Here is a 25484-nt window from a genome sequence, read left to right as displayed (position 1 = left end):
GGGGAGAGAGAGGGGAGAGAGAGGGGAGAGAGAGGGGAGAGAGAGGGGAGAGAGAGGGGAGAGAAGACGTTAATCTTTTAAGTCTCAGCACAGAGCTTCCAACTTCCTTCTTACTTTCCTTTGTCGGCATCTCCTAGTCCTCCAGTGGCCAGGATCCTCTGGGTACCACTTCCTTCTCCCTGCTCGTACACAGGGATGCAAGTAAGTTCTGCCATTTTATTCTTCCATAAGGGCAAAGAGAATAACTGAGGTCAACATGGGTAGGAAAATTTTGCATCTTTTCACTTGGGAATTGAAATTTGCATGGTCAGATCATCTGATTTGTTTTAAGATATCTGAAAGCGCAGAGTATGCTACTTCAGTTACTATCAACATATCTGTGATAAATATAACAAAAATTTGTCATTTTGTTCCACACTTTATCCCCTTGAGCTTGCCAGTATGTCTTTTAAAAAATCTGAAAAAATCCAAGTATTTGCAAATTTCTGTGTACAGCTATCTTCTTAACTGCACAACACAGTTAATGCAGGGCTTTTTTTTTTTTCCAAAAAAAAAAAAACCACCAAAAAACACCCCCCTAAAACAAACAAAAAAACCCCCAAAACACAAAACAAACCAACCTGCAAGGAATGAGTATTATAAACGGGACCTTCCAAAAACCCTGTACTGAAAAATCTTTTTGTCTCAAACTGTTTCTTACAACCACTCTGAAGTCTAATGAATTCTCACTGAAAAAAGACCAGATAAGGAGGCTACCCAGTTTAGGAACATCCTCACAGGTTCACAGGCTCAAAGAGAAAGGTCAACTGCCTTATGTAATCCTAAAACTTCATCACGCAACAGCCATATTTTTAAAAAGGATTTTTTGGCAAAAACATAAAAAGACCTAAGCCCTCTCAATTTCCTTGAATGGCAGAGACACTACTCAGGACCACGATGAGTACTCAGTCACCTCTTCCACCACCACTGTGAAAATTTATTTTAATCTCTATATGCCATACTCTCAAATAAGAAACGCCCCACTGAGTCAGCCCAATGAAGAGACACTAATGGATCTCGTTCAGACCTTTGTACACGGGAAGACAGCAAATGATGCCCAAGAATAAACAGAGGTGGTAAGTACTGACTGACTACTATGACCAACAGTGACAGGCAAGTATGGTGGTCTTCTCAAGACTATCTCTAGAACAAAGATCACTTGTTTCAGATAGACTATTCTAAGCACGGATTTTTTTGTGTTTTCCTCATCACTGTGACTCAAATTCTCACCACATATCTGAAGGAAAGTGGTGATGTAGTAAATCTGGAAGTATGGAAATCATTTTATATTATTTTTGTACATAAATAATATATTTAAATATATATTATTTTTATATATGTCTGTATGTATACACACACACACACCGGCCCCTGTATGGCTGTTACCCACCTATATTATAGTAGATTCCAGTATAATCAGGGTTTACACTATACCACTGAACAGTCAAAGTCATGAAGTAAAGTTGTTCAGAGATGTTTAGTAGCAAGGAATGTTGACTACCAGAAGTAGTCAAATGCTATTAAAAAACCCTACAAAAGAACAAACTAGGTCATCCTGCCCCTCTCCCACTCCTCCCCCTATTTTTTGCTTTATTAAGTTTAAGTATCTCAAGTTCAGGATTACTTATTTAATGCTTTGGACAACCAAGAGTTTAACAAAATTAAGACATGTATCAAACAAGCAAAAAATAAGCAAGAATCTTTTCACACCCTTAAATACTTTAGTACTTTTTACATCTTAAAAATATTACACACTGACTGGGAAGATTAAACCCCAATGCATATAAGCAAGAAAACTTATCAAATTCCCTATATTTATTTTTCATTCAAAACTACTGCAAAGAAACAGTGAAAAAGCACCACTTAACATCTCATGCGGTACATTCATGAAAAATTAAACTCTCTAAAAGAAGGTACACCGAATACTTTCTGTCAACATTATCATTTCCTCACAATGCTTAAAACTCTTCCAGAACTTTTCTAAGTTTAACTTTTTCAGGTTAAACTAAAAAGGCGTACCATTTTCAACTCTTTCTTTTTCTTGAGGCTTCCGCAGCAATCTCGCTATGTGGTTCTTGGTTTGTTCTCTAACAGAATGTCGGTGACTATTTAATGCACTTACAGGAGTTGAAGTTCTTCTCTTTCCTATTTTTTCATCTCTATATGGGGTACTCCTTAGGGCTATGTGCAGAGGAGCATCTACAAAGAGAATAAAGACGAAGTCCAAGCTTTAAATACTTTCAAAATGTAAGTCTACTTCACTAGCAGCAGCTCTGGTAGTCCATGTGAACATTTCTGATCAGACACACTGCTCGACTCACAATCCTAGCAACTTGACCACGGAAAAGCTTTTAAACAGAAGCTGATTTAAAGGCCAAAACCTGTAATGCTTTTGTTGGTTTGGTGGTGGTTTTTTTTTCCCCCCAAAACAAACAGTGGATGCACACACGTTTCCCAAAGCTCTATTCTTCCAGAAATACTGCGGCTTTGAAGAAAGATGGAAAGAGAAACAGTTCAGTTTGGCAGAGATATGGGTCAGGTAATTTTTATTATTAGTTTCTTTAAGAGAAAAGAAAATGGATCCCATTAATTTAATTAGAGTTCTCCAAAGTGTGCTTTGTAATGAGGCATATAGAAGTGGCATAGAGAAGCTCTGCACATCTAAGGAAGGGCAGTTTTTAAATACATACCACTGAAACTAACAGTGTTTCAACTGAGAGCAAGATGCCAGAATTCAGGATCACTACCTCAAATTCACAAAAATCATGAGATACAGACATGGCTTCATCTGAGATTCCATTTACTATGTAAGTCAAGTCAAATAGTTCTCATTTTCCTAACTACAGCTAGCAACTCCTACTGAAAGACCCCTGGACATGGAAAAAGAGAAGTGAAGCTGATAAAAGCTAAGGCTGCATGGCATTGCATGGCAAGTACACTGCCATTTTGGAGTATGACATCAAGTATCTTGGTCAAGGAGACGCAGTAGCCAAGGTGACAGCTTGCTGACTTTCATCAAGAACATCCAATTCTATCATCATAAGCATCTCAAAAGTTCAGTGGATATGAAAGGCAACTTCCTTCTTGTCTGAAGACTTACATGTCAGCTGGAATTTCATTTGGACACCTCTAACTAAATAATTGTGAGCAGTACCTGAAAGTGACTGAAAACAGAAGGAAGAGAGTCCAAGAGAACAGACTTAGGAGAAGAAATGGGATCAAGTCCTCTGCCCTGACCAACATTTCAAGTTGAAGCTATAACAAGGCACATTAAGATATATCATTATAGAACTTTCAGAATCAAATAGATCTCTTCAGGCAAAAGAAATTCCAAGATCTAGAAATACGAAGGCTATCAGATGAATTTTTCCCTGGTCCTCTCACTCTGAAGTTGCATTAGAACTTGAAGGGAAAAAAGGAAAAAGAGCCCTTTGTAACTATTTCTGTAACCAAACAGTTACCTTCTACTCACCTCCAATAGTGCTTTAGAGCAGCCACAACAGAAAACAGAAGTTAGACCAAACCCCAAATTTCCACACAAGATCATCTCATAGAAGTACCCTTTGTCTAGTCAGGCAACTGACTGTTGCCTTTCCCTGGGTGCTTATTCACCTCAAAAACTGCAAGACTGTAGGAAGTAGCATGTTTTGTCCATGAAGAATTATCAAAACCAGAAGATACTCCTTGATAAGATTCTGCAGTATGCAGAAGTATCAAAACCAGAAAATACTCCTTGATAAGATACTGCAGTATGTGTATGGCCTTCCATTTTCAACAGGACTAACTTCTCTTCTTGCAGCAATAAGTATAAAGAGGGTTTTTTGGTTGTTGTTTGGTTGGTTTTTTCTAACACAGGTCTATTTTTGTAGGACTTCTTCCTAACAGAATTTGCTCATCTGAGGACTTCCATGATTAGTGGGTTGAACAAGACATCATCAGTTCAGACAGACAAAACTTTTTTCCATGGTACACGGTAGCTGAAAAATAAGATTAAGCTACTCCCTAACCTGTTTGGGAACACCAGTGTCCTAACAAACTTTCTGAAATGCAAACTGTTTGTAGCAGTACAGGGTGAAAAGTCATGTAAACAAGCCTTTCTTGAGCTTTCCTGATTGTCTACCATTCTGTATCAAGTTCCAAAAATATTTACAGAACACCATCTCAGGGAACCCCAAAATTACAACAGAAAAAGCTATACAAACCAGACAACCTTCGTTTAGGCCTCCTAACTTTCCCCTCTCCCAACAGCTCAACTCAATTTCAGGACTTAACATCTGAAGAACCCCATGGCCACCTTGATCCCACCAGTCTTTCAAAGAGCACAAGGCATCTGGGCTTCCTGTGGGCCGAGATCTGTGCACACAGACTCTTGGTGGAACAAAACAATATTTTGCTTCCATTATGTATTTTACATTTGCAAGACTGAAGTTTAAGGAGATTTTTGCCAAGAATGTCATATCTTTTATGACACAGGAAGGTTAATACATTTCTGTAAGATTTTTCAGTCACCAGTTAACACTATCCTGGGGGAGTTCAAGGGTACTCTATCATACACCAGATGTATTTTCTTCAATAACTGACAAACAAAGTTATCAACAAATTATGTTAAGTTTTGAAACACCTTCTGTTCTATTGATAGAAAAGTTTAGAGGGTCTACGAGATCTTTGAGCACTCTGAAATATATTTTAGAAGTTGCAACTAAATTTGAGAAGATGAGATTTAAAAAAAAAGGAAAGTTATCCTAAACTTTTCGGAAAGTAAACATTAAAACTTGTGCCATGAAGACCCAAACTTGTAAGCCTTCCACATTTAGTGTCCTGTTTCCTCTCAATACAACATTTTCAAGTATAATTCAGACAGGCCAATTTATAAAGTTACCCCCAAAAGGACAAAGAGCAATTACTTACCTTAACAACCACAACCAAGAACTTGTACTTAGGTATATGCCTTTAAAACCTGCATATTTCCCAAGCTCAGACTTTCTGTGTCAGCACTACCTGCAGAGCGTGCCATGTGCTTTCATCCTCCTGACTCCCTGAGCCAACCTTCACTCTCCAGAAGGCTTCCTACTCCTCTGCCTCCTCCCAGTCACTCCCGATTTGCAGTTTCAAGAAAGGCCAGCACAGAGCACACAATACACTGTATTTACGTAGACAAAACCTTCAACTTTTGTTAGTGCTACAACTAACAACCTCTCTTGCAAGTCACTTGTCCCTGTAAACACTCTACTGAGACTACCAGGCAACAAGAGTGTACTGTGAGTCTGTAGCGAACAGCAGGACTATGCTCATAGAGACTCCCTTTATGAAGTGCATAAGAGACTCCTATGCATTTCCTAAAGCTGTCTATCAAGGTCCCATGAAGACACCTGCACTTGTCTTAAGAGAAATCCTGAGGTGGGACACAGGTGGCATGTAAGCTACAACTTCCACACATTCCTGATGATGCCCAACTCACACAAAAAACAAAACAGATATTAGTACCCTTTAATACCTCTATGATCCAGAATATAATTAATCGTTAGAATTATACAATTCTCTACAAATAGACCACAAAAGCCCTCCTAACATATCTAATTAATCATTAGAATTATACAATTCTCTACAAATAGACCACAAAAGCCCTCCTAACATCCAGGGCAGTGAACAGTTTCACTGTTCTTGAACAGTTGGAATTAAACACCAGCAGATTAGTTTCTGGCTCAGATGACGCTAAATACCACTAACAGGAACAGAAGATACGTTCATAAACTGGAGATGAAGAGGCTTGCTGATTAACTGCCCACAGCCTTCTTCTACAGAGTTCTTTCAGGCCTCTCTTCTCTGAGCCTGGGAGAAGTATCCTCTTCCATATAAAGAGCTGATCCAGAAGCAGTGAAGGATCTTAGAAACTAACAAATACAGACCTGAGATATGAAACCACCTCAACCATGCAGAAACCACAAGGACAGAGCCTTAAGAGAACTTCTAAGTATGTCAAGACTCAGTGACAGGCAAGGCAATAGCTTTTTGTCCGATGGAACACAAAAGATGTCAGACCTCAGTTAAGAAGATAATTCAGCCTTCACAGGAAGCAAAGAGACTGAATTCCCAAGTGTTATGAATTAGACAATATTCACCATCCACAGCTGAGAGATCATTTGCTGAGAATATCCACTGGTATTTTCAAGAACTGAAATACCATATTTCACCTTGGCTTACAGCTGAACTATTTCACACAGCCTTCCTCCACAAACTAAATGCAATATATCTCAAGATAAGCCACAAAGCTGATCGGCAATTCTGCAGAACACAGAGGGTGTTAATGCTGATCTTCACCTACTCTAATGAGAAACCCTGTGTTTGTAGGTCACCCATGCACATTCCACAGCCTAGCAAAGAGGCATCCATCAGCCAATATTCAGAGGAAACAGGAAACCCCCCCAAAGGATCACGCTGAAAACCCCTAAGCCACATGCCAGAGGTTCACACATCAACAGCTATCAGTTGACAACTGGATGCCTTATATGTTTAAGCTGTCAAAGCAAGTTTGCCAACCTGTTCCCTATGCACGCACGGTTAGGATCCCATCAGTAACACAGGTAAAGATGAGACCCCTTTTTTCTTTACACGTATTCCTGGCATTAAGACACTTGTGCATTAACATGACATATTGTAACTAACTTTGAGTAGGCATTATTTTCTAACAATGAAGTCACGTACAAAAATGTAAACCTACTGACAAAATGCACATTTTTTTCTTGAAGTACCTTTTATGGACTCCTCAGTAGGGACAGATTTTCTACAGTCTCTGAACTACAAATTGTAGGTCCATTGCTTTCTTTTCTTCCTCATGGCAAGAACAGCAGAGCCAAGACTGGCAGCAACTTGCCAGACTCATGCTGCCATTATATACCCACATACCAAAACTGCAGCCTAATACTGCATGGCATTTTTCAAGTCTCAAAACCAGGTTTAACTTCCATTAGAGCAAGACTCCTCAAGTGAACTGAACTATGTCCTGGGAGTGTAAGGGTATCAACAGATGACGTCCCTGCCTGTACGAGTTGTGCTGAGGGCAGTATCAAGTCTGTCAGCACTACATGGGTATTAAGAGTACACCAGCCAGCTTAGTGAAGGTTTTGATGGCATTTCCTTGCACGCGCCTATCAACTCCCCTAGTTGTTCACATCTAATGAGGATAGAGTTTCCCAATAAATCTTCAGTACTTATCAAGTATAGAGCATCTCCAAGGTCTGATGTGAGGTGCGTCAGCTGTGCAAGCACTAAAGCCTGGTACAAGTTGACTTTCAGATTTCAGAAAAATTGTTCAACACAAGGACATGAACTGAATTTTGTTGAACCTCCAAATGAAAAGATTTTACTAAAAAATGAAAGCCACCAATTCAGAAAGACTCAAACTCAAAAAAGAGAGACAATTCAGATGTTAAAATTATGAGTTGCAGGTACAAAGAATGAAATGAAGCTATTCCATGCCTCGTGCCCTTGGAGTGGTCTAGCTCAGGAAAAAAACTAGGTTTATTAAAAACAACCTTTTGCAGGCACTTCACATAAAATAACATGGATGGACAGACATATCTGAAAGAGAAAACTGGCACCTTCAGAGGAAATTGTTTACGGTGTTTGTAGGGCACAATTCACAGGATGGGATGACATATTTCAACAGTAAACTAAAGTGATTGTGCAGAGAAAGAGAATGGATCACAAAGAAAAAAGCTTATCTTAAGGTTAATGCATATGAACATGGAATGTAGTTCTACTCCTTTTTTTATTACAGCAATCATCAAGTAACTAGCTGCCAAAAATTTTAACAGATACTATACCAAATTCAATTTCCAAGTGATAAATTTGATAGAACACCTCAATTTGAACTGTCAAAAACCTAAGCAACCCTCTCCTGCAAGACAGACTTTGAGAAGCCATCTGCAGCCTATGCTCAAAAAGCTTGTTTAAGCTTATGCACCCACATACATATTAGTGCAGGTCTTGATTCTTCTCTTTAACAGAATGGCTGCAGGTGGCTCTATAATGCACCTGCAGAGGTGCAACACCACCTAAGAGCTGAGGGCAGAAATGCCTGCATCTCCCATATTCCAGGAGGACATAAAATCAACTGCCTTATTCTCTATCAGGACAAAAATTCTTTCAGTAAAGACCAAATAGCAGCACTACTCACAGAGGTTAAGTATTGGAGCTGGGGGAAAGAGTTGTTTCATCATAATGAACTCATAATATTTCCTGATAAATTAAAGAGAAGAGGTATTGCCTGAATGCATTCAGTAGCCATTTAAGTCTGCATCATTCTGTTCAGAGTAGTAAGGCATATCTAAAATACAAGCTAGGCAAGGGTAGTTCCTTCCCCTCTGTTCAATGAAGAGCCACTACAGAATTTAGAGAGGTATCTGTCAAATTTGCCACCACAAAGGTAAGATCCTTCTTAGGGAAAAGGGAGAGACAGGACAGATGAGTTCCACATTAACCTTTCCAGCTAACTCAAGTTTTGAAGCCAATGCCAAATGGCACAATTTACATTTCAGATGTTGAAATTTTGACTCTCCACTTTACTGCAAAGTAGTTACACTTAAATTGGTGCTTCCTGCATCCCACAACACGGTCACTGAAGACCAATTACATCCATCTTCTTTTCTATGTGTCAAAATGCTAAATTTTAAGCACTACAATGAAAAGGTTTTCCTACTGTTCTGAATATTGCATAACTTCCTAGAACTTTAGGTACAATAAGTATTTTCACTTTAAATCTAGCCAACAATCCACCCCACCATTTATTTATTTATAATTTAATGTGTAGCAGAAACAGTAAGGAGTCCCAGAACTCAAAAAAAAAACCACAAAAAACCCAACTTGTGAGATAAGGACTTAAGTGTGACTTTTCTTCATCAAGAAAAACCTTACTGTAGCTCCACAATAGCAGGCTTTGACAGTGAAGGTGACTTGAAAACTTTACAGTCCACCTTCCACCTTGATGCACTGTTCAACAGCTGTCAGCACAACCCAGGGGCTATTTGCAGGGATATGCTGTGAAGCATATCATCGAAACAATCCAGGTTAAAAGTATCCATCCACAAATGGGGAAGGAAAGGGATGGGGCTTAAAATAAGCAGATATGGTTACAACTCAACACCGTAAAGAATTGCCTGCAGTGCAGCCAAGATGATGACATCAAACCATCAGTGTGCACTTGGGGGAAAGGATAAATGAAAGGGTCAAGATCTTGAGTCACTAGTCAGTTCATTCAAGAAAATCACAGGAAAACAACTTCTCAAACCGAAATAATTACACAGTTACAAAAAGCAGAACAGAAGTCTGTTTATGGAAGAGCACAACATGCAAGAAGCCTATTTTGATCAGTGTGCAGTTGTTAGCAGCTATTCTTCATAAAGCGCTCATCTCAGTTGTGTTTCTCAAGGCCATACTTCATTTTCATTTAAGCTGCATGCAAAGCATAATACACACAAGTTGGCACATCCTAATGCATTGAAAGAAAAATCTTCCTCTACTTAACCAAATTCATTATTTAAAGTTGCAGAAGTACTTGGGGTATAGAAGTTTACATGTAGTAGCAGTATGTTAAGTTACACTTATCTTGTTAGGAACAGGCAGTAGCACCTCAAATGAAAAAGCGTTTGCTGGATACATTAGGAAAAGCAGACATGAAGCAAAGTAAGGCTAGATATATTCTGCTGTACTGAACTGTAGCTCAGTGAACAACTTCCAAGACTTTGAAATCCTTAATTAAAATGAAAGATCAAATGCAAAGACAAAAACCACCAGGGAATTCAGCAAAGAGAAAGCTGGATTTTATAAAACAGACTCAATAAGAAGACAAAAGCGATGACAATTTTTATGGACCTGCAGTACAAAGAGAAGTCAGTCCACAAGAACAAAGTCTGGATAGGTTATCAACAACACTGCAGTCCACAACTAGACCTAGATTGCCACTCTGATGTTATGCAAGACACTAGGAAGAATGCACTTCAGAGAATGAGACAGTGAAGCAGAAGTTAATGTGATTCTGAACACTGCAAAGCAGCTATAGCTTAAGAATTGATTTTTTTTCCTAACCATTAAGTTTTTATCCCTTTCCACTACCCATCAATTGTGTGAGGATCTTTTTCAAGTACAGCTGTAGCAATTGCATTTGTTAAATACTAGGACTTTTTTTTCCCCACAGATCCAGCAACGAGAACTGTAAATACTGCAGAAACTGGTACTGGATTTCTAGCTAAGTATACATTTCATAGTCTTTACTCTTGAAGTCAGACTAAATAAGAAATAGGAGAGAACTGGAGTTACCCAGACTGTTTCCTTAATACAGAAAAGGACAAAAGTCTTCGAACAATAATATTTAGATGTTTGTCAAGCCAAGGGGGAAAAAACAAACAAACAAACAACAAAAAAACCCCCAAAAAACACAAACCACACACATCAGAAATTCAGGGAATTGTAGTTTTGAAAAAAGAACAGAGGTTTAATACTCAAGTGAATTGTTACAAAGGAATAAGAGAGCTGGGTAGTCAGTTCACTACAGAACATGATCTATATTTCCAGATAAGGGAATTTCTTCAGTTTTATCTTCTCTAAAACATAGTGTTTACACATATTATGCTTCTTCTCCACAAAGAAATATGCTAAGATGGAGCCCTAAAGACACTCCTTTGGCCTGAAAGAAAATAGATTTCTGCTCTTTCCTGCTTGCTGCTGTTTAAAGAAAAAAAAAAAAGAAAGAAAAAAAAGGAAGAGATCAGCAATATACTTACACAATGAACCAGTTGTGGTCCGTCCTCTTTTTGACCTTTCTTGATTAGCTTTTTCAGAAGCCAAAGAAGCTCTGGTTTGAATATTTCTTTTTACAGGGTTCTGCTGTGATTCTGCAGCCTTCTCCACTCCATGCAAATATTTCATGTGATAATGCAATAACTTGGCTTTGCGGAAGGATTTTGAACAGTCCAAGAACTTGCATCTAAACTTGTGATCTTGATCAACAGTTGCAGCTTTTTTTGATGCAAGAAAATCTGCTCTCCTACAAGGTTTTGTTACTGTAAGAACAAAACAGATAAATTCCCCCATGCATTTGCTATTTTTATCAAATGGTTTCCTAAACTTAAAACAACAAAAAAGTTAAGAAATGGGCACGCATTCGAACATAGTAGCTATGAAATGCTAAAAATAAAATTAATGCTGCATCTGCCTTTAAGATCAATAGCTTTTAAGGGAAAACTCTGCCCTACCATGCTCTTAAAAATTGGCTGTCACAATGCCAGTGTTTTTATGGATGAGTTGCTGTCAGAGAAGAACATTTTTGCTTCCATGAGTTCCTTGCCCGACAGCCAATATCACTGTATATAGTGCTACTATAGATACGAGACTGAATTACATAGAGATTGTGTATTTTAGTCAGAACACTGAAAATTATGTTCTATCATGTACCTATTTAATAGTTTGTAACTGTTCACACCCTTGGTGAAAGCACTTTCCAAGGAAAAGAGTTCTGCTGCTTTGCTTATAACTGTTTTGCTGCCTACTTTCTGGATACCTTGTCCTACCATCGAAGTTTGGTTACTTCCAAGAACAATGGAAGCAGTATGTCAGAACTACATTTTTCAAGTAAAATTTAAATTTATTTCCATTTTCAAGCAGCAGTGAAAGAATGAAATTAAGCAAAAGGAAAACTGCTTGCATCTGTTAAAAAAAAAGTCCCCTATGAGCGATAGTTAATTAGTTTCTCAAAAAAAGCAAGGGAAGTCTTCAGACTCAAACGGAAGAACGTTTTAAGGCATTTGTTTTACAGAGCGCTGCTGTGCAACCCAGGGCTATACCTAAACTTGACCTGGTAAATTCTTATTTCTTCCTCCAGCATTTCAGAAACTTTTAATTCATGTTTTTGCTAAGAAATACACAAAAGAAACATTTTGAACTAAGAGTAAATCAGATTACCGTCACCAGTCTCTGTACCCATTACAACACAGGAGACGTAGAAATTTGGAAACACACAGATATAAAGAGATCCAGGCAATTATCCATCACTAATACACACACAGCATCAAAAAAATCCCTCACCAATGAGAAGACAATGAAAAAGAGGTGTCATTTTTACAAAACAGCTGCCAAATATAATTTTTCCATTTGTTTTGCCAGTACTAAAATATTATTTCCATATTTACAAGTATTTTCAAACTTGGAGGATTAACAAAGAAGTGTTTAAAGCTAAGACCCAGACCTAGCAACAGTGACACAAAACTGAAGGTATGCAGAACATGAATGAAAATTAAGACATTATATTAGAAGCAGTTGAAAACAAGGAACACAAAAGGACCCAGAAACATTACAAACAAGAATAAGAGCAGAAAGAGTAAGACTTTCCACAAGTGCATATATGCAGGAACGCATAGAATGGGAGTGTTAAAGGTAGTGCCAACACCATTTTGGTTTAAGAACACAGGACAGCTTGTTCAGAAATTTTTAGTATGTAGCAACAAAAATGGTGAGCTGCATACTTATAGGTTATGTCACAGTGAAGAAAAGCATCCTAGATGCTGTATCTGAAGCATACTCAGTTTAAGTACTGTGTTATGACAAAGAAACAAAACTTGAAGTCATTCATAGAGAGAAAAAAAAAAAAACAAGTAATGGTACTATGGAGGCTGATGTACAGGGAAGGATTAAGAAATCATAGGCACATCACACTGGTTAAAAGAAAGAATATTCAGTTAATTTTGAGAAGAAAATAGTAAAAATGAAGACATTGCTTTTGGGTGTTTCACAAAGGTAAATGACAAGGAGGAAGAGAAAGACATTTTGGCATAGCCATATTAAGAACATCCTGACAGGGATGCTGCTTCAAGCAATTATGGTAATAAGACTGCAAAGCAGCCAGACAACTGGATCACACTTGCAGAATGACAAAGTTTGCCAATACCAAAATTGAAATATACTGTACACCATCAAAACTTGCATTCATAAAGAATGAAAAACATTTCAGGAATGGTCAGTGAAATGGCCTACAGGTTTAGTGAAAGCAAGTGCAGAAAGGTTCTCTCGACTATAAAGCTAAAAACCAGCATTCAGGACAATGAAAGAGAACTTGTTTCTATTTAATAACTAACATGAAGATGGGAAAAGTTAATTGCAGCAGAAGGGGGTAATAGGGTCCAAAGATTTAGCCAAAAAATATTACAAAGATGACAAGGGAAACTGTTAGACCATCACACAACTGTCATAAGGCGCTGTATCCAAGCTCAGAGCACTTCCCCTCCATTTAGATGGAGAAATTCTTGAGAAGATACAGGGAATAGCTTCTAACTGATCAGCTACAAGTTAGAAGAGGAGCACAGGATCATGTTAGCCACCGGATCACGTTAGCTGAAGTTTAGAAACAGAGGTAACAGACACAGGGGAAGGAAATAAAACAAAAACTTAACTGCACATGCAAAAGGAATCTATTCAGAGTAACAAAACACACACAATGCCACAGTTTGAAACAAAGTTTAAATTATTAGCATCACTACCACATTTGGGGGCATTTTCCTTCTTTACAAGTAACACAATAGAACTCCCTGAAGCCAGGGCACAGCTGGAAGCTGCTGCCCAACTCTGCCACCCAGGAGAGCCTCTGAAGAGCCTGTGCTCCCAACCAAATGCTCTGAAGCTGACTCATTACACCAACGTCTACAGGGGGGAACTTCCATCCTTACACATATATATACAATTTTTGCTCACAACACATGGTACTAAAACTGGTTTCTATGGAGAGAAAGTTTTGCTCTATTAGCTTCAGATTTTCAGGCACTTGCCTTTTCAGAGGAGCTTGGTGGGTGTTTTCTCTGAGTGCAGAGGAAAGTTAATGATAGACCTGCTATCTGCTATTTCTTCCATGTTTATAACCAAAATTAAAACTCCTCACCTGGCATTCAATTAGCCATTACAATATTAAGCACAGAGACTCACGGTCAAACAACAGTGTCTCCTTTAACTTTCACTACAGAGAAAAACACATACCTTCAGCATTCAAGTCAGCAACCTCTCTCACTTCTCATTGAACTATTATCCAAGGTTCAAGCTAAGACCACATTTAATAGTAAGTTTACAGTAAAATGTCACCATGTGAAGCTTCTGAGTCCACAAGAGATTTCTCCCCCCCCACGACTGATTCTTTGTTTAAATTGACTCCTGCTGGGACAGGAATGTTTGGCAGCAGCACAGTATCTTCAATGAAGGTCTGCCACGCGGTGACATCTTCTGCAACACATTGGTAAGCTATCCCAGAAAGCCAAAAGTGCACGTAACACTTAGCATTTTCCCCCAAATAAAGCTGGCCTTGCTGCAGTTTCTAGCCCTTAGATCTTCACACACCATTGCCTGTTAAACTGATGAGACTTCTAGTCTCTATTTCCTGGTCTCCACAGAAATATTAAGCAAAGATCAAATTATTCCTTCACCTGCTGTTAAAATAAACATATCAAGTCTCTCTAGAACATATGCTTTCTGGTGTTTCCATCTTTATTATTTTCAAGATTATTTTGTTTGTTACCATTACCTTTCTTGAACTGCAGACATAAATTTTACATATCCCAGGGATAACCGCACAGGTGATTCTGGATAGCAATGACAAAACACCATCGCTCACATTTCCATCTATTCACACAAATGGGAAGTTGAGCTGTGGGATCTAATGTTAACCAGTTCAGCACAGTCAGTTTCAAAATTCCAAGAACATTTTTGAGCCAGTGCTTGCTTGGGAATACATCTATTTCCATAACAGTCCACGTTTTAAATACAGCTTTCTACTCAGCCCAGTTGACACTTTTTATACTGTGCTTTGGATCTCTTCACTCTATTGGGCTAGCTTCCTCATTAAATTACCTATTTCTTTGGTCTTATTTCTTCTGAAATCTTGTGTTGTTTTTCTTGAGCTCACTAAAAGTGTTCCTCTTCATCATTTTGGCACCCAAACTATGTTTCTTCCTTTATTTTCAAAAACCTCTAGCTTTCAAGATCTCAGTTGTGAAACAAAGAACATCTTGCCTAATTGCTCTTCCCAAACTACTTTAGGTAAGGACAGCATCCAAGCATTTCCAGCGTGTCCAGAATCTACTCAACTACATAAAGCAGATGCGTGGTGTAATGACTAGATACAGCATCAATAATCACAGATCCTTACATGTTCACAAAGTTTTGATTTTTGAGCCTGAAACATTACTTGACATGGCAAGAACTACTCAAGACAGTATTTCATTGGATCCTCCACTCACCATTTTCTCCCTGTGCTGGCACTAAATTTGTAACAATAAGAACAGGAAGGTCTATACTGCACAAAAAAACTTGTAACTGTGCAGTGCACTACTGTGCAAACCTTGACATACCTTTAGAGGGGGCTAGCAGCTGGGTAGATGAAATGGCTTTACCTGCACTTTGGGGTGTAACTGAACCACTATGTCCAGATCGTGGTGTCTAGCTGTAAGAAACTTTCTTAAGCGAGCAAGGCAGGATGGACTTCTTTATGTACTATATTGTTAGGCTTAAAATGACAACTTTTACACTACCTTGAAGGAATCAAAGCCTACCTAGGTAAGCTGCAGGATACACAACTGCTCTCTCAAACTGGATGCAAACATATTATGCTTCTCCTTAACTGAAACCCAAAGCTAAAAGTGACAAAATTAGAAAAAACATGTGGTAAGTATAAGGCAAATGGCATCCCTGATGCATGTCTATGCAAATAGTCTTAAGAGTTCTGGGAAGTACAACTACAAACACAACAGCAGAACTGTGCAAAGCAAAGGCAGCTCACCTTTAAAGTCAAATCAGTTCATAAGAGTAAAGCCACATGAATAGCTGTAGAGTGCTTCTAAGCCTGTTTTCACATACATGAAACAGAGCTTTAAACAGGCTGCAAAAATTTGCCAACAGACTGTCACCCAGTTTTTTGAAAGACAACTTGATTTACCTAAATCCTAATCACCAATTCTGGTCCCTAAACATTAGAGGAGCCAAAAACCAGCAGAATAGGATTTTCATCCTCTAGTACATGTAACTAATCAGAATTTTGCTGAAAATTTTAAAAAAGGAACTTAAGCTTTGACAAGCAACGCTATATTGCCCTTTCAGAACACATTACAGACACATACATTTTAAAAATATACCAAGCATATAAACACTCCAAATTGTATTTGCTGTTACAAATCTCTGCAACTACTATAAATCTGAATCATCTGCCAACCAGTGACTGGGAAAACACTCTTTAAAAAGAGCTTTTGTCCCTAAAAATTCCTGATATTCAAATGCTATAAAAATAATGTTCTTCCTATACATCATGCAAGTTAAAACCAGTAGTACTACCAGGGTGCATCACTCACCCGTGCCAACACAACACTAACACAACACATTGAACAGAATGAAGGTTATTAATTTTATTATGTTTTGTAGTATTTTCCTACAAGAAGAGAATTCCCATCAAGTGACTAGAATTAAAGCCTATAGACAAATAAAAAAGTTAGTACTGGGTTACAATGTAGAACTGTCATGGTTTAGCCCCAGCCAGCAACTAAGCCCCACCCAGCCACTCACTCACTCCCTGCTGGGAGATGGGGGAGAGAATCAGAAAGGTAAAAGTCAGAAAACTTGCGGGTTGAGATAAAGACAGTTTAATAGGGAAAGCAAAAGCTGTACACACAAGCAAAGCAAAACAAGGAATTCCTTCACTCCTTCCCATGGGCAGGCAGGTGTTCAGCCATCTCCAGAGAAGCAGGGCTCCATCACGCATAACGGTGACTTGGGAAGAGAAACACCATCACTCTGAATGTGCCCCCCTTCCTTCCTCTTCCCCCAGCATTATATACTGAGCATGGTGCCATATGGTGTGGAATATCCCTTTGGTCAGTTGGGGTCAGCTGTCCCAGCTGTGTCCCCTCCCAGCTTCTTGTGCCCCCCAGCCCACTCACTGGTGGGGTGGGATGAGGAGCAGAAAAGGCCTTGACTGTGTGTAAGGACTGCTCAGCAGGAACAAAACCAGCCCTGGGTTATCAACAGTTTTCAGCATAAATCCAAAACACAGCCCCATACTACCTACTGTGGAGAAAATTAACTCCATCACAGCCAAAACCAGCACATGAACTTATTCTAAGTAAGAGAAGTTATCCCTGACCTTAACTTCCATGCTTTATCTTGTGGGAATCTTGTACGGAAGAAATACCCCTTTTTTCCACCGGCACCACCTACTCTGAGAATATACTTCTCCCCTTTCCAAACCCCCAATCTCTTTAATACACCTGGCAGTCTGAGAACATAACTGCTTGACATAATGTTATTAGTATTTAGAGAGATGTCTATCTGTTCCCTTGATAATTACCCATGAAATCACTTAACTAAGCTTTCAGCCTTCAGCACCAGTTATTTTTAGGACAGCATACTCAGACTCTTTTACAAGCTCCCCCAAGAGCAGGAAGCCACTGGCGATTTTGAGACATCTTTAGATCCCACACCAAGGGGCCTCTGTCATGCTGCTGTGCACACACACACACGTTACTACCAGGTGAAAGCCCAAGCCTCACTGTTCCCCCATCAGGCTGCTCATCGGCACTGGAGTGTACAGACACGATCCACGAGTAAGACAGAAGCATGTATAGGAAAACGTATATCCACTTTTAACTACAGAAGATTTATCCACGATAGGATCTACGAATTTTAAAACTCTATCAACAAACCATTCATGAATAACATTTTTAAAGTTGGTTAAGTATGGAAACGTATATTTTTGTACTTGGATTTCACATGACAGTTATTTACTCAAAAAGACCCTGTACAGTTCTTATTCCCCATCCTTAAGAGTTTTCTCCAATAAAAACACCTGCTTGCCACATCTAGATGTCCACCCAGGTGGATCTGTGGCACTTCTAATGTTAAATGAGACTGCTTTAATTAAATGAAACAAAATCCACGCTCAGAAGTGTGGATTTTCAGACACCACCACAGTGCTGAACTTCAGGTCAGAATTCAATGAATGCATATTCCTGAATTAACTGTAATCCTGCTCACTCAAGTACTGACAGAAGTGCCAGTGTCAAGAGTGAACAAGCTATACCAGAGGCATTGGGTAGGCAAGTAAACCAAGTCACGTTCCACAGCTTTGTGTCTTGTAACCAGTTAAGCAAGCTCAGGAGAAGTCCACATCCCGCACGTAACATCAGTGTGGCTGAAACCACACACGTAGGTATTGCACATTCAGCTGGAATTCTCCCCAGTTTAAGCCCAAAATACAAATGCTCAGCAATATATACATTAGGAAGTCAGAGTGAAGTGGTATTAACGGCAAAAGATACCCAAAGGGATCACAGCTGTTTGAACTCCCAATGGTTCGGTTGCACATCAGCATTATACTAGTGTCCTGCTCCATCTACCTGCTACCAAAATTATGCTCCCTAAATGCTGAAAAAGCAGAATTGAGAAATACTATCTTAGAAATTTCAAACGTACAAGTGAATTCCTCTCCCTACTTCCTTCCTTACAAAGCACAGCATCTCACCCCAACACTTATTATACAAGTTCAAGGGCATAAAACAAGGCAATTGTAAACTGTATCTGTAATTTCAAGCAGACTGTAAGTATGCAAGTAGAGGAAAAACATCTGCTGGTATTTTAGTTTAACCTAAATCCTTAAATCTATCAATCATTTCCCTAAAGTTTTTTCATGGAAGGAGAAGAGATTTCCCCATCAGCAACAAATAGAGAAGTAACATTTTTAGACAAAACAGGCTTGGCTGTGTATTTGTTCTTTCATAGCCACTAGAAGTGATTTGTTTGCTGTAATCACTAACACATACTGCTGAGCACATACTCGCTCTCACTACATTATAGCCCTGATTCAGATCCCCAATTTCTTTTTTTAAAAGAAAGAAGCCTTCTCTGAAGGTGACCATACATCTACGACAACACCCCAGTTCATGTACACCAGTAAAAATTTTCAAAACGCCTTTGATTTCATAGTTAGTTGAAACTAAGACTTTGTGAAACACCCTGAAGAGCTCTCCATCCTAAACGAGTACTTAAGTTAGAAAATAGATGCCCTTGTTTGAGGCATTTTTTAAACTAGTATTTGACCACTAACCCCAAAGCTTTGAGATTATGTGTTACAGTACCAACTAAAATCTCCTTTATTTTTGAGAATATTCCATGACTACTTCTGGATTATTTTACAAAGGCGATGGCAGCATATGCCTTCTTAATACTGCATTAACTGTTTGGAAGAATCTGTAACCATTAACACAGTTTTTCCATACTGTTAATACAGTATGTTTTTTCAAAAAGCCAAGATTTACCATTCTCAGACCTTAACAAAGTTGTGGTTTGTCAATCTGTAGTTCAATGAGTACCTCCAAAAGATTATACAAAAGATAAGTGTCATCTTAAAAATGCTACACTTCAAACCAAAAATTTGCAGGAATTTACAAAATAAAAGGCTAAACGGTTGTCAGAGGAAGTATTCAACTTAAACTTTAAAGCGTACATTAAGTTGGTTCCACCTGCTACAAGAAGGGGAGGAATAAATTTGTAGCCACTGGAAGGAGCAACACTTTTTACATCCTTCCTTTGCTTCGGAGATTTGGAGTCAGGCTGTCAATAGCTCTTGTACTCAGAGCTAATACAGAGAGTAACAGCATTTCCTTGGTATTGGAGAGATTAATGTTCTGTTCAGGTACAATAACCAAACAGTGGTTTTGCGCTCACGAGCCAAAACAAGCTACAACCCATCAGTTAAAAAAAAAAGTTAAACTCAAAAGTACTTTACAGACTGAAAAGGACACAGCAGCCTGACTAGCAAAAAGATCTGCAGCCACTCTATCTTCTGAACTCACTGCCAGAATGCAGGGAAGGAAAGGCATGGTCCCAACACACATCAACCAAAAAGACTCTTGATATACCATAGTTAGAATACAGGTGGATAGATCATCAGCCTGGTTAGGAAGGAGAGCAAGATCAAGAGAGCTCTAATTTTTAAACAGTAAAAGACCATTTACACATCAAACCTGTGCAAAGGAAAAGAGGTAAATTCCTTCCTGCACTGAAGGTGGACATCAGTGGGAAAGGGAGAGGACATTTCATTTGTACAGTTATACAAGAGTGGGTGAAAGAGGACACATGCAAACAGGAGTGTAGATTTGGAATAAGCAACAAACAGGATGAAAGCTAGCACGTACAGATTACTCTAGCAATGCTGAGCAACTGTAAATCCCTCTAAATGCTCTGTTCCACTTAAAACTAAGCTTCTTTGATAGAGCATAAACTAGGGAATTTGTAGTGCAAGTTTCCCCAGTTGGCTGCAAGTCCAAGCATTAAAGTTAGGAGAAATAATCACAGGACAGCACTGTTTTGGCATAGTCTACTACCTGTATAGGAAATTTTAATTTGAAAAAGCAAGGTAAGTACCCTCCCCAGCTAAGACAAAATAGAATATACACATCATTAAGAGACACTGAAGTGTATGAACTATTTCATAAGTTTGCACTAAAACCTCTAAATAGTCTAGGGCTTAAGTATAACAGAAGCCAAAACATAAGGATATAGAAACGCGCAATCAGGATTCCCAAACATCAATGCTACCACGTACCTGCAGCACAGAAATGACAAAAGAACCTCAACTTTTAAGATGTTAGTCCAACTTAATCCAGAATTACAAACATTAAATTATAACCTGAAAACAAGCACTTGTTAATTTCACCATTCACATGCTAAAAATATTACACCCAGTCATTTAAAAATTACGATTCCCACTTTTTGGAAGATTGCTGTCAATATCCAAAGATAAGATCAAAACTGAGCCCGTAAAGAATAAGAGTACGCATTTTCCTCCCGTGGTTAACACTGCAAGAACACACAATTTTTGTTAGTGACACTCATATAAGTACGAAACACCTGGCATCAGCTGCCTTCAGAAATGCATCGATATTAAGTATGAAATCAAAATTTGAACCTGTAGCAGCAGAAGGTTCTTGAGTTCTGACAGTAACAGAGGAAGACTCAGTGTCTTGAACTTTTTCTTCCTGTAAACTGGCATCCGTACTGAGTGCTGTGCTATGTGATGTGTTTCCAGGAGATCCTTGTTCACTGAAACTTTGGTCAGATTCAACAGGAATTTCTAACTGGACTAGAATGGAGGAAAAAAATTTTGTTGAGTAAAATGCACACAAAAGCATAGTCCAGAATACTGATGTGTGTGTTCATCACATTGCGGTGGAGACAAATATCCATCCATGCTCAGACTGCTTGCTGTTGTATTAACACAAAATTAAGTTTTTACAATACAGCTACTTGTAAGCAACCCCCTAAATTTAGAGCTGCTTAGAAACACACAGGCTGCTAACTCTTTATAGCCTAAAATGGGACAGGTCTCCTCAAACCATTATCAGAGCTCCCCCTGAAAGGGAAAGGCAGTGAAGCACAGGGCAAAAAAGGGAGCATTATCTCCACCCAGTCTAAGAATAAAAGCATCCCGTTTGGTGTTTTTAGTGTTCAAAGAAAGGATTAAACTGTAAATTTAGCATTTGGGCCACTTCTTCAATCTAAAAGCGTTAAAACTTTGTAACTACCTCATCTTCACAAGCATAACCTGCATCCCTTAAAAAAAAAGAAAAAACCCCAACCGTAACATTTCCTTTAAGCTATTTTACAACCTATGGAGCTCTCCTTTTGCAAGGCCAGTTATTCCTCTACTGGAAAAGCTCCCACCACGCAAGAGAAATGCTAGGGTTACTGATGGAGATGGAATCAAAAGCAAAAGGCAATCAGGGCAGCAGAGATTAAAAAAACCCCTTTCCTTGAGTTTTCTCTGCACTGCTGATGAAATCAGGTTTTAATTGCAGATACACAGCCTGCAGGTTACGGAAGTGAAAATACAGTGCTTGCAACAACTAGATGACTGCCACGCCACCACAAATCTATAGAGTATACCAGGAAGCTGCTTACCCTTCTCAGATTCCTTCTGTTTAGATATCGCATCTTTCAAAGGCTGAATTTCTGTTGAAGCTGTGACATGATCTGTATTTAAAATCTCATGGCTAATACTAGATGAGAGTCTTGAAGATCGTCTCCTGATCTGGTCTCTTTCAGTGTTATCTGAAGAGCTCTTCAATTTTTCCTGAGCTGGAATAGACAAATTTAACAGTACCATGCAGTTACAGGATTACTAAATAGCTTGCAAGCAAACTTTAAAGACCTCCCATCCCAGTGACAGTTTGAAAGTGTGTTTTTTAAGGACTGAGGTTTAGCAAAAAGCAAAAGGGCTGTTTAAGGGTGATTACACCTCTCCGTAAAAGCTACAGTCATATTAACAGTTATAAATAAGCATAAAAATAGAGCAAAAGCCTATCTTATAAGTGTCTCAACTTTTTATTTTAGGAACAGATTTGAAGTAAGAATACAGATCAATATCTTACTGGTAAAACATTGCTTTAAACAGCAACCATCCCACAGACATAAGTAATACCAGAAGTTAGATGAGACAATTCAGACACACATTCAACTTTGACCCTAAGCTAGATAACGTATGCGCAGTGAAGTTTTAAGACTTTGTGGTCCTAAGGAAGGGAAAGACAACCTTCTTCAGATCTTTATCTCCTTGTTCATGATACTACTACAGAGAATGTAATTTTCTTTCCTCATCAACACACTCAAGTTCTTCAACATCACTACACAGTATACCAAGATCAAGTAGAAGCTATTAGACTGCAATGACATGAACATTGATCTAGTATTTAAGTTTCTCTGCTAAGCAATGTGGTAGATCCTCCATCTAGTAACTGAAGAGTTTCTACAACTAGAAAAAGGCTTTTATAACGTTCTATGTATTGGAGGCAATATAATCACTGCCTCCCCTATGTCTATGAACTTCTGCATCAAGACTCACAGCTTGTGGCTCCTTTACCCAAACCCAGCTTCCAAGGTTTAGGAGGGAATTTCAGCATGAAGATGCTACATATGAATGGCCAATTTAAGAAAAACAGGTGCTGCATTTCAGCCACTTCATATATCACAGTTCAAGGTTAATACTACAGAGTTTTTCTTCCCCTCCACGTAAGCTTCAAGAACTTACATGTAAAAATACCGTGAGAGTTGAATACCAAAAAATACTCACACAAGTTTTTTTCAATCCTGGGACGCTTTGATGGAACTTCACCTCCTTTAGGTATTTTCCGACGTCTTAACTCCAAAGTTATGGGCTGCAGTGTCTGAGAACTTGGCTCTACATATTTAGATAGAGAACAAAAATTGACTGAATATAAAGCTGCAAAGCTCTTTAAAAGATAAATTCCCAAGCCTCACAACTTAAAATACTGGACTTGCATAAATACAGTTTCACCTGGCTTTCCAACACCTACATATTAGCATTTAATCCTGCTGCAGACGTGTTTTATAATACATGAAGATTACTTGCTTAAATCTAATCTCTGACCAAACCACTGAAGCTCCAAACCTAACAAGTACGCTCTCAGCTGTCTTAACCAAGCCTGAACAAAGATGAGCTTAAAATTTTTTAAGTTTCTAGAGACTTAGGCTGTGAAAGAACAAGATACTTTTCATTCCTTTAGGTAAATTTAAGAGGGTTCTGATATATAAACTAAAATGTTTACATTTAAGTTTAGCTACATACCTGTTGGAGGTGTTATCGGCGGCCTTCCACGTTTTCGTTTAGTTTCTTTTGTGTTTTCCTGTGGACTCTTTACATTGTCATTCTCAGGCTTCTTCTCAATTTGTGTATCTACTGAATATTCCATATCATTCTCTGATATATTCTCTTTATCTTCTTTTCCATTCTTAGATATATTCTTTTCTGAGACCTTGCCTTTTTCTGAGATGACTATCAATTTTCCTTCTTTATCAGGTTGCTTAACTGTTTTCTCAGTCTTTAATATCTTTTCATCCTTGTCTTTCTTTGCACTACCTGTTGCTTTCCTCTGTTCTTTAAATTTCTCCCGCTTTTCAGGAGATGACGGAATTTCATTACCTCTTTCCTTAGGCTTCGCATTACCCACAATATTCTAGAAAAAAAAAGAGAAGGACATATGAAAATTAACTTACTGCAACCTGAAAGTCCTCCCCTTTATATTTAGCAGACTTGATCCTTGTCCAATTTTTCAAAGGATAAAAGCATATGCTCTATTGCAAGCCACAGATTAAAACTTAAAGGCGCTTGAACTGTTCAAGGACCCATGCAGCTTCAACAGGACAGTGCAACAGATTCACTCTTTTCACAACTCAATGGCATGAGAGATTTGCTGTTTCTTCGTGTGCAGGTTAGGTCCATACTAGCTTTTGCAGTACTACTTAAAGCCTACTTGTGACACTGAAGAAAGAGTGGGAGTCAGGAGCACAGAAAAGGGCAAACAGCTCAATCACTTGGATGCAAAACGTGTCCTCCTTTCACAGAAGTGTCTCATTCAAAATAGACCAGTATTTAGCTTGTAATTATCACTGCTACTGAAGTATGCTAAGTAAAGAGTCATCTAAAGCAACTGCAATCACCAACTTCATCAGGAACCACACGATGTTAAAATTTACACATTTAAATCTAAAACCAAAACTTTCAACTTTGTCTTTCTGTAATTTGTGTTCAACATGAGAGGACATGAAAATTCTCAATAGTCCCTGGCCAGCAAGCTACCGATACAATATTCAACTGTAATCTAATTTCCCCATAGTTCTTACATAATAACACCAAACCAGGAAGAACACCCCTATATCAACAGGTCACTGCTACTCAATGTCCTTCCCTTTTTGTGATCAGGTTTCATATTAATACCACCTGGGGGGATGCCGATTTGGGGGTTTTTTTCCCCTTCCAATGATCCTGCTACAGGCTGTCCCAGAAATTCTCTGCTCTGATGAACAGAAACCTTCTAACTTTGCGCCTGGATTAATAATTTCTATTTGGTCGAGTGTCAACACTGCCTTTAGTTGAACTGATTTCCCTCTTTCTGTTGCCTAAAATCTTGAAGCATTAAAGAGCAACCATATTCCTTTCCAGCCACAGCAAGGCATGTTGTGCTTAAACTTTGAACAAGGATCAGAGGACAAGAAAGCCTAAAAACCTCTTGATAGCTCTTCAGGGAAAGAAAGAAGAACAGCTGACTTGAGTTATACAAAATTCTGAGAATACACTTGGGACTCACCATCTCCTTGTACTACACTGCATCTTGCCTCCTCCCACCCCAATCTTCCTACCTATATGTGGCTTACATGAACTGATACCTTTTAAGATTGCCATTTTCAGACCACAGTCCTAAGAAACAATCTTGATGCAATAAAATGGTGAATGTACAATCTGCTCCACCCTCTATGATACTATTTCAACCATACTTGACACAGAGATGATAAAAAAAATAACTTTTAAAAAATGTGAGATCAAATTGCTATATATTTCATGAGAACAGCTAGGC

At 38.6% G+C, this 25484-nt stretch overlaps 1 protein-coding gene across 13 annotated transcripts in view; it reads right to left on the bottom strand.

Moving 5' to 3' along the window:
- The window catches only part of PHF20 (PHD finger protein 20), a 76630-nt gene that overhangs the window by 24674 nt on the left and 26472 nt on the right, over positions 1 to 25484 (bottom strand). For 9 of the 13 annotated variants that reach the window (XM_075517548.1, XM_075517539.1, XM_075517537.1 and 6 more), the window contains 7 exons: positions 23699 to 24086; positions 23183 to 23290; positions 22015 to 22191; positions 21023 to 21196; positions 10818 to 11096; positions 2059 to 2238; positions 115 to 179 (listed from right to left, as the gene is read on the bottom strand). In XM_075517548.1, coding sequence (XP_075373663.1) covers positions 115 to 179; positions 2059 to 2238; positions 10818 to 11096; positions 21023 to 21196; positions 22015 to 22191; positions 23183 to 23290; positions 23699 to 23822 — 1107 coding nt within the window. In that variant the 5' untranslated portion in view covers positions 23823 to 24086. The remainder of the gene's footprint in view (positions 1 to 114; positions 180 to 2058; positions 2239 to 10817; positions 11097 to 21022; positions 21197 to 22014; positions 22192 to 23182; positions 23291 to 23698; positions 24087 to 25484) is intronic. The other 4 variants (XM_075517543.1, XM_075517541.1, XM_075517542.1 and 1 more) reach the window with 4 other exon arrangements.

Source organism: Mycteria americana, chromosome 14 (genome assembly GCF_035582795.1).
Source record: "Mycteria americana isolate JAX WOST 10 ecotype Jacksonville Zoo and Gardens chromosome 14, USCA_MyAme_1.0, whole genome shotgun sequence".
NCBI lineage: Eukaryota > Metazoa > Chordata > Aves > Ciconiiformes > Ciconiidae > Mycteria > Mycteria americana.
This window is presented reverse-complemented; position numbering and strand designations above follow the sequence as displayed.